At 42.4% G+C, this 10,117-nt stretch overlaps 1 protein-coding gene and 2 non-coding genes across 5 annotated transcripts in view; 1 reads left to right on the forward strand and 2 right to left on the reverse strand.

Annotated features, from left to right (window-relative positions):
- LOC114549067 (partitioning defective 3 homolog) overlaps nucleotides 1-678 on the reverse strand; it is a 387,004-nt gene extending 386,326 nt beyond the window's left edge. For all 3 annotated transcript variants that reach the window (XM_028569211.1, XM_028569212.1, XM_028569210.1), the window contains exon 1: nucleotides 259-678. In XM_028569211.1, the coding sequence (XP_028425012.1) occupies nucleotides 259-378 (120 nt within the window). In that variant the 5' untranslated portion in view covers nucleotides 379-678. The remainder of the gene's footprint in view (nucleotides 1-258) is intronic.
- An 8,484-nt stretch (nucleotides 679-9,162) lies between these two features.
- trnaw-cca (transfer RNA tryptophan (anticodon CCA)) lies at nucleotides 9,163-9,234 on the forward strand. Its single transcript has one exon. It is a non-coding gene; the product is annotated as a tRNA-Trp (tRNA).
- A 487-nt stretch (nucleotides 9,235-9,721) lies between these two features.
- trnaw-cca (transfer RNA tryptophan (anticodon CCA)) lies at nucleotides 9,722-9,793 on the reverse strand. Its single transcript has one exon. It is a non-coding gene; the product is annotated as a tRNA-Trp (tRNA).
- Between the last annotated feature and the right edge of the window lie 324 nt (nucleotides 9,794-10,117).

The following is a 10,117-nucleotide window of genomic DNA, read 5'->3' on the forward strand; positions in this document are numbered from 1 at the left end:
ACCATGATGAAATTAATCACTCTTAAGCATGGTCTTCGAAATAACAATGAAAAGTTCCCCACTCTCCTTCCACCAGGGGCCCCTGGGGGTCCCCACTACTGGCTCCGGTTCGAGGGGCAGCCACTGGCTCTCTTCTGCCCACTCTGTCCCTCTTTCTTATCCCGTGAACAGCGCCATGTTGAGGCTCCAGCGTGCTGCTCCGCTGGGCGAAACGTTACAAAAAAAGCACACCGGAGCGGGGCTGCGTGTGGGGCTTACCTTTGCGATTGCCTTCTTATACCTCATGGCAGCTTGTTCGATAAGGCTGTGGACTTGTATATTCCCATCGCCGCACGGAACGACCACCCGGGTCCTCCCGAAACACACCGTCACTTTCATTTCACCTTCCGCTGCGTTAATTCCAATGAGGAAAACCCCGCGTCAAAAAGACAATAACCATCCCCGGTGTGCGAAGGCTAAAAAAAAAAAAAACTAAATCCACAGTTGTTGTGAAGAGGTCGATGTGAAGTTGTCTTTGTGTGTCCTGCGTCCTCGGAGGAGTGGAGAGAAGCCCAGCTTTGGATTCAGCGGCGGGGCTGGGTGGCGTCCTCCCTGTGTGCCGTGTTGACTCACTCACTGAAACTTCCCAACAAAAAAAGCCTCCTCTCCAGCGAGAGCGCACAACTGGACTGACAGTGCGAGTGCGCCCACATGTCAGAGCAGGCTCTAAGAATGTTTCCAACACCAGCCAGTACAATTCAGCTTATAGCTGAGGGGCAAACCCGTCGAAAGAAAGTTTACATTTCTTTGCTTTCTTATCATATAAAGTTGTGGAACACTTGGATTTACAGTGCTTTTTTTCAGAGATGGTCTAGTAGCCTATGGTGTAATTTAAATCTTATAAAATAGAGCACTTATGAACAACTTGTTGTTGATAGTCATTATGAATGCAGTAATATAGCCTACCTTAAACCACATTTTAATTTTCAGTATTATCCATGGCTTTAATCTAGATTCCAAAGTGAGTGTCCGCAACTTCAATGGGGTCCTTAAAATAATGGGGTTCGGGCCAGATTAACCTGCAAGAGGGTCCCCTCACACACACTACCAAGACCTGTTTTTGCCCAGAATCCCAGAAACCAACCAGTAGCCATATATTCCTTCTCTGGATGACTGCTTTTCCTTTGGTTAGATGTATGACAGTTAGTTTTTGATTATTTGTTTCAGCAGAAATGTAAGCAATTGCAATAGGCAATCTTGGGTCCCTCAGGGTCTGGGCCCCTCAGGGTCTGGGGCCCCGGGAAAGTTGCCTACTCTGCCCAGTTGGTAATCACCAGGGGCACGTGCCATGGTTTGAAGAGTATACTTCAAATCAAACTCACAGTTGTTTTCCTCACTTGAGGTTCACGCAGTAATAGAGCAACTGTGTACTGTCACTGCACACAATCCAGTAAGGACAGATTCTGCCTGATGCATATACGTATCTGAATGCCTGGATGATTCAAGACATGGAATGTATGAACAGATGCTGCATTTCAGATTGAATAAAGGAGACAGACTGAATGAGATGAACTCCCCAGCAGAATGAGCTGTAAGAGTGGTTCTCAGATGGAGCTGCTGAAAAACTGCACTTGCGCTACTGATAGCAAAGCATATATTAATGTTACGCATGTGACTGAATTATTGAACTGCAGTGCAAAATGAGAGACGGCCCTACGGCTGGATCTTCAATATGACCCAATTTACTGATAAAAGCCACAACCTTTCTGTGGCGCTTCACTCACTCCCTGCAGCTTGTCTTCTTTATGATCTAATGTAGTGCAAGAGAGTGAACATGAACAAGAGTGCAACCCCTTTTTCAAACTATACTATCACTGCTCAAATATGTTTTCCCTCAATACTTTTTAAGTTGGTCATTGGTTAACTTGGTCATTAGATCTCATTATTGCTGAGCCTAACTATTCATTTTCTTTAAACATCATTAATGCAGAGCAGGACTGCTGGGTACATAATGCAATGTATAATGCCATCTCACCAGGAGTCCTGACCTTGTGGCGCAATGGGAGCACGTCTGACTCCAGATCAGAAGGCTGCATGTTCAAATCACTTCAGGGTCAAGCCATGGGCACATACCAACTGACTGATGACTTATACTTTCATAAGAAAATATTTCAGGTAGTCTGAAGAAGAACTGGACCTGATCTCAAACAGCCTTTGACAACTGCAGCTTTCTTCTTTAAAGATAATTTGTTTGGGGCTTTTCCCTTTATTTGTAAGTGGATAGACATGAAAGGGGGAGAGAGATGGGCGATGACACGCAGGGCAACAGGTCAGATTCAAACCCTGTGCCGCTGCAGGACTCAGCCAACATGGGGGGAATGCTCTTACTGAGCAAGAGGCCACCCCAACTGCAGCTTTCTTTTGCACCAATAATACTCCCCCTAGTGGCAAAAACACTCTCCCAAAGAGCAAACTAAGGAGAGTTTGATTATATTAAGGGATATTTCTTTTCTTTCTTTCTCACTTATATCTATATTAATGAGCTAAATGTGTGGAATTTTTGAAACCCAACACCCACTGTTTTAATTTATTTGACATCATTTCTGTCAATTGAAATTTCCTTTTACAGTTTAAAGCAGATGAAATGATCAGACTTACTTACAGTTGATAACAACTGAGAGCGGGTTATAGAGGACACCAGTGAGCACATCACACTTTTTCTCTGGAAACAATTCTGTAATTTACACCAAACTGCTATAGTAAGATAAGTCCCAGGCCTGGGTATGGCCACTGCACATCAGGAATGCAGAGAGGAGGAGACAGTGGTGGAAATAACACAGCTTTGCTGGGGCCCATGACCTGAGAGGGCCGATGTTCCCGCTGTGAAGAGTGTGGGCCCTCATGTGTCTCATTTAGGACATGGCAGTACTTCAAAGAATCTGCCCAACTGTTGTTTTGACATTAAAGGTGCACTATGAGTTCCTGCGTGGTTTCAGACAGATTTCATTTTAGTCTCAAATGGTAGGCATCTCTCCTTGATCCGCTAGCTGCCTGCCCCCCTGAATGCACTGTGAAAAAGCCCGGTCTCGGTAGACAACACAGGGGTCGTAAACGTCAAACAAACACTAGGGGCACAGGCTGTGCACCAAAATACAACAAACCACGTTCCACCCAATCACCGACAAGATGGTTGGGGGAGGGGTGTCGTTCCAGCCCCATCAAGGAGAGATGCCTACAATTTGAGACAAAAATGAAATTGTGCTGAAACCATGCAGGAACTCATAATGCACCTTTAAAATGTCCATCCATCCATCCATCTTCGTCCGCTTATCCGGTATCGGGTCGCGGGGGGAGCAGCTCCAGCAGGGGACCCCAAACTTCCCTTTCCCGAGCAACATTAACCAGCTCCGACTGGGGGATCCGACTGGCGTTCCCAGGCCAGGTTGGAGATATAATCCCTCCACCTAGTCCTGGGTCTTCCCCGAGGCCTCCTCCCAACTTAAAATGTGGCTTTCGTAATTTAGTACTTTTTTTCCTCCTCAGTTTTGTTCCCAGGTAAGGAAGTTACAAAAATAAATGCACCATGCCATTGAAGAAGTGTGAGCCTATATATATATATATATATATATATATATATATACAAATCTAATATATACAGTATATATATACACTGTATATATTAGATTTGTTGAGGGAATAGCATAGTGGTAAACTGAAAAGATTCCGGGCTTTTGAGATAACATTTAGGGCTGGAAGCGTGTAAGCCAACCCCCTGCTCCGCCGCTTAAAGTGATTAATACATTAATGCATCACTAATTATAATCCTGTAATGTAATAGTATTATTCTGCCCAATGAGTACTTTTGGTACTTTAAGCATTTTTTGAAGCTAATACTTTTGTAGGTAAGTAAGTAAAACTTTGAAAGCAGGATTTTTACTTGTAAGAGAGTATTTCTACACTGTGGTATTAGTACTTTTACTTAAGTGGAAGATCTAAGTACTTGTGCCATATCACTGTATAGTTGAAAAGTAATTCTGCAGAGCAACAAACATGTATGCATAATGGGGTATAAACCTAATCAAATATGTGATCGTCCTGTGTATACACAGTGCAACAAAACGTTACAATTCTTTCCTTTTACATTTCCTTTATTGTTGGATAATCCAAATTCTTCCACTACAGACTAGTCCTGCGCAGGGAGAAGAGGGTAAACAAAGGGTTGGTGTGTGTGTGTGTGTGTGTGTGTGTGTTTGTGTGTGTGTGTGGTAGCTGTCAGCTGACAGTGAGCTGTGAGCTGTTATTTCTACGGCAGACATGCTCCAACATGGTCCCGAGAGTGAGGAGGATCATTCCTGACACATCGGTCTGTCATCACAGACTTACCCTACCACCGGAGAATTCAGCATTCACCTACACACTGATTCATTCATTCATTCAAAGACAGGTGCCATTTACTACATCCTTCCTCTACCTCCATCAGCACCTTCTAATACCACCATTTTGTATCCCTCTATTGAAGTTATGTTGATTGACCCTCATCGATCAAATGTGTTATAAGTGTGGATTACGCTGTTAGCTGAGGGGACTACTGTGTATTCTTTACAAGTTAACCTGATGTGTATCATACTTACGGATGTCTCCGTGGTTGTGTTCCCCATGACGTCCTGCATGTGGCGCAAGAACTTGCATGTCGAGGGCAAGCACATGACAGAACATTAGGTACAGTAAACCTAAGAGAGGGCACATTTTAGCTGCAGTGAAACAGCGCTTTACTAATACCGTAACAGAGAAATCAGTGTTGACTTTAATACTCATTTATTGAGGGCAGGTTTGATGGTCACACATATATTAGAGGGACTACGTTTTGAAGAGCAAGTGGCTTGATTTTGTTTTGCAACGCTTCAGTAGCATTTCTGATGTCAGATCAGAAGATTGCGTGTGTTCAAAATCACGTCAGGGTCACACCTAAAACGCTAAGTAGGCCATGTTTTATATTCAAGCCAGCTGAAGTGGAGTCAGCAGTTTCACACTGCTTACTAAGCATACTAGGCTATGGAGACAGTAGCAAGATTATGACACGCTTATGAGACATTTGATGCAACATAAACATAAAGCCAAACATGCCATACCCACTCGCACCGTGCCCAGTGTATTTTTCACAACTATCGAGCATGATTAAGGCTGACGACACCAGTGTTTTGTAACTTGTTTTGTACTGTATTTCATCATCTCTGTCTAATGCTTGCACAATTCCTCACCAAACGGCTCCATGTGAGTCTGCACATGAAGATACAGTAATTAGTTGATGTTGGATAATTGCCCCAGTCCATGCCAATACACACTAAAGAGATAGAGCCTAAAACACACTTCAGATGTGTGGTTTAACTCTGAACAATGTCTAACATTACTCCAATTACATTTTTGCCATTGTCCTAGTCTGCTGCCAGCAAAGGCATGTGCTTTTCCCCCCAATGGGGTAAATTAAAGTTTGGGTAGTGACACTCATTAGCAGCGGTTACTACCACACCTTGACTTTATAATAAATTACCATAGCTCAAGGCAATAGAAATATACAAGCTGACCCTATCTTTAACTAATGCAGCAGAACAGGGAAAATGGAGTAAGACTTTAAGCTTCTACACCTTTTAACAAACATCAGGATCTGTTCATAGCTTTAATTGTGTCATGTTCTAACTGGTGGATCCCCAAAACCAATAATAAACTTATTTTGTTTCGCATTGTTTGAATTCATGCATTTTATAACGCATGTGTCCTACAACCTGTAGCGTTAAAATGAGCTTTACTGCTGCACCATACAGTATTTGTGAAAGCTAAAAGGCCCCATCTGCAGGCTTCTGAAAGTATTACACCTTGTCTTGTCTTCTCTCCAGGAATCTTCTTTGTTTGGATTAAGTTTAGAGGCTGTAATTCCTGCGTTTGTGAGGATTTGGCTCAGTGTAAACTGTGAACACAGAGAATGGTGTTAGCACTCGGATTTCATGGATTTGCCAATGCTACCAGCTGCTGTTTTGCATACACTTTCTGTCTTGCAATGGTTTTTTTTAAATCATCAATGGAGTCCAACAACAAAACAAATTAATTTAAAATAAAAAAAACTTTCTGTTTTGCATATGACATTTTACATCTGCCTAAAGATGATCCCAGGTGACATCTATGTGATGTGATTTTGGGAATGGACATCTGATTCTATCGGAAGAAAAACAACTCAAAATGATGGTATGAAGCTGTGAGTGATGGTTGATTCCTTCTGTGGCATGATCGGATTTATAGCTAACTTTAGTGGCATTTGACTGACAGGGGATATCAGTTTCATCCCTCGACATATTTTAATTACCAGAAATCCTCTGCAATGATGCCAGTAAACTGACTTTGGTCACCAACATGGTTTTAATGCAAAAAATAAGGACAGAGGAAGCTAAGGCTCTAAGGTTGGTGAGTCTAAATTACCTGGACAGAGCTATTGATTGTGTTTCCTGCCAATACACTGACAATGTGTAATAATGTAAAGAAATCTGGCACTTAGTGGTCCCCTAATACTGTATCTGAAGTCTCTTTTATATAGGCCTTAGTGGTCCCCTAATACTGTATCTGAAGTCTCTTTTTTATAGGCCTTAATGGTCCCCTAATACTGTATCTGAAGTCTCTTTTATATAGACCTTAGTGGTCCCCTAATACTGTATCTGAAGTCTCTTTTATATAGACCTTAGTGGTCCCCTAATACTGTATCTGAAGTCTCTTTTATATAGGCCTTAGTGGTCCCCTAATACTGTATCTGAAGTCTCTTTTATATAGGCCTTAGTGATCCCCTAATACTGTATCTGAAGTCTCTCTTATATAGACCTTAGTGGTCCCCTAATACTGTATCTGAAGTCTCTTTTATATAGGCCTTAGTGGTCCCCTAATACTGTATCTGAAGTCTCTTTTATATAGACCTTAGTGGTCCCCTAATACTGTATCTGAAGTCTCTTTTATATAGACCTTAGTGGTCCCCTAATACTGTATCTGAAGTCTCTTTTATATAGACCTTAGTGGTCCCCTAATACTGTATCTGAAGTCTCTTTTATATAGACCTTAGTGGTCCCCTAATACTGTATCTGAAGTCTCTTTCCCGAAATTCAGCCTTGGTGCAGAATTACAGCCGGTAGAGCCAGTCCCACAATGAGCTTTTCTTAGTAGTCACGTCAAGTCAAGTCATTTTATTTGTATAACACATTGAAACAAACCACAGTTGACCCAAAGTGCTTTACAGGTAGAACAGGGAAGGCAGAGACAATATGCCTTAAAAATACATAATCGTATGTGCGAGGTACCATGAATATAAATAGGCAAAGAAAGAATTAATAATGTAACATAGAATAAAACAACAAAGAAACAATGTTTGTAATGTGCCATTTCAGTGTCTGTAGCTATTGAGGAGGAGAGGGTGGGCCAAATTCTCTGGGCGGGCAAAGCAGAGAAAGGGGAGGTAACCTTGCTCCTTATGACCTCATAAGGAGAAGATTCCAGATCGGCCCATCTGAGCTTTCATTTTCTCAAAGACAGAGCAGGATACCCAGGGCTCGGTTTACACCTATCACCATTTCTAGCCACTGAGGGACCATAGGCAGGCTGGGGGAACTCATATTAATGTTAAAAACCCTCATAAAGTGACATTTTCATGCCAAGGGACCTTTAAGTGTGCTCTCCATTGATTCCATCTCAACCATCTTTGAAAACAATCAAGGAGGAAAAACACAGCTCTGGTCAAGGTGGACTTTACTATACTGTGTAGAGCCTGCTCCTGCACAATAAAGGTTTCACTTAAGCAGCATATTGACAGGTCAAAAAGGAAGACAAGTCCCCCAACCCCTCTGCCTGAGGGTCTGCCAAAGTCGGCTGATGATCCTGTTTACAGACTTTGGGAAAAATCTGTTTATTGCAACAATGGGCAGTGAAACAGAAGGAATGATTGAGAACAAAAGAGAGTCCAAGATGGCTGAAGTTGCCCGCGGCCAGTGGTGTAGTCTACGTGATATGCAGGTATACGCAGTATACCCACTAAGAAACCTCCAGGATTTCCATATACCCACTTAAAAATGCCCAATGACACGTTACAACATACTTTTTGATATTTTTTATATATTTTGAATTGTCATCTGTGTTTTTCTTCTTCACTTAGGCTAAATAAAGGGATTTCCACCGTAAATTGGTGCATAAAAGTGTGATGCTCAAAACTTCCCTGGGGGAGGACACCCTGACCAACCACTATGATATGCTCCCCCAAATACAGATTCTGGCCAATATTTATATACAGTACAGTATACCTGCTACAAGACTACACCACTGCCACCACATGACAACTAATGTAACAGAAGTTTTTTTGTCAAACAATCAAAGTTTCACAAATCCCAATAACTAGAGATGGGAGTTGATCTGCTACTTTTATTAAATTTAAAAGAAAAGATTTTTCCGCCTTTTTTTAATGGATAGGACAGCTCAGATACAAAAGGAGAGAGAGAGAGGCGCAAGACATGCAGGAAACCGTCACAGATCGGACTCAACTGGACCTTCTGCGTCGAGGAACAAGCCCATTGAGGCCTACCTGTGCGCCTGCTCTACCAACTGAGCTAACTGGCCACGATCAGCTACTCTTTGGTCTTCTAGTGCAGGGATCTTCAACAGGGGGTGCGGGACCCCCAGGGGGTCCTCAGAGTCACTCCAGGGGGGCCTCCAAATTATTGTTAATCTTTGAGAGGTTTTTCAAAAATTAAAAAGTCTGATGATTCCAACATATTATTAGCAAATATAAATCCACTGATGGTAGGCTTACTGGCCAGTAAGTAATGTAGTCATTAAGGAAGCCATCTACAGATACAGTTCATCCCAAAGGATTGACTGTTTCACATTTAAGGGTTAACATTAAAACATGATTTATAAAATCATGGCAACAATTATTAGGCTATCTCAATAGCTTAGTATTCTATGCACAAACATTGAAGACCCCTGTTCTAGTGGATGACTCTGGCCCTGCCTGAACGCTGTTAAATTTGTGGCTTTGGATTTTGACCTCATCATTGTTCACGTAAACCCTTGGTGTCATAGAGTCACAGTCATATAGTGTGTTGTGCTGTACTTTTGTCACAACTGTGAGTTTCCCAGGAGACCTACACAAGGCATTCACGTGACCTTGTGGCGCAACGGTAGCGCGTCTGACTCCAGATCAGAAGGTTGCGTGTTCAAATCATGTCAGGGTCAGTGGTTTTCACACCTATTTCATGATGTGACAATTACATTGTCTGGTCCCTTCCAGTTGTTCTAAGAATCTAAATATGGCTATTTATGTGACAGGATTGTGTGTATTGTTACATAACATTGCTTGGAAAAAAGCCAATGTTGGGAAGTAATTTTACTAAACTGTCTTATTGTCATCTGGTGTATGGATGAAATGCCTCTATAACAGCATTTCCAAACAATGTGAATATGTGGAGCTCCATCAGACCAAGTGTTAGGTACACTTTACAATATATGCAAGCCAACACACATTACAGTCTATAGTACTCCACAGTGCTGTTGAGATAGGTCTGGCAACGCTAGACTGAGCTTTGTTGGAATATGCTTTTATGCTGCGTTACATATTCCTTGTCATGTTGCACAGGAGAATCATGGCATGTTTGTGTACATTTGGCATCTATGTAGTGGTCACACTGGACATAACTTTCAGTATTTTGCAGCTGAAAAGATTTGACCCCGACGTGATTTGAACACGCAACCTTCTGATCTGGAGTCAGACGCGCTACCGTTGCGCCACGAGGTCCTATGGTCCCAATACAGTTATGAAAAAGTGTTATAACAAGAGATAGAATGATAGAATGGCGAGCAGCGTTTTTTACGGTGTGCTTGTATGCCACCGTTTGGATCAATAATTACACATCAAATAATCATGGCGAATATGCGATGCGTGAAGGACGTTCTTAACGCTCCCCCCCTACCACAGGAGTCTCGTGGTTGAACTATGTCATGCCCATACTGTTTCTTCTTCCCTCCTAATGAGAATTTCTCACTCATTTTGGCCTGCGTCAGCACCATGGACAGCTGCCAGCACAACAGCTGGCTCACGGGCTCAACGAGCTGCGCACTG

Source organism: Perca flavescens, chromosome 22, assembly GCF_004354835.1.
Source record: "Perca flavescens isolate YP-PL-M2 chromosome 22, PFLA_1.0, whole genome shotgun sequence".
In the NCBI taxonomy this organism is placed as follows: Eukaryota; Metazoa; Chordata; class Actinopteri; order Perciformes; family Percidae; genus Perca; species Perca flavescens.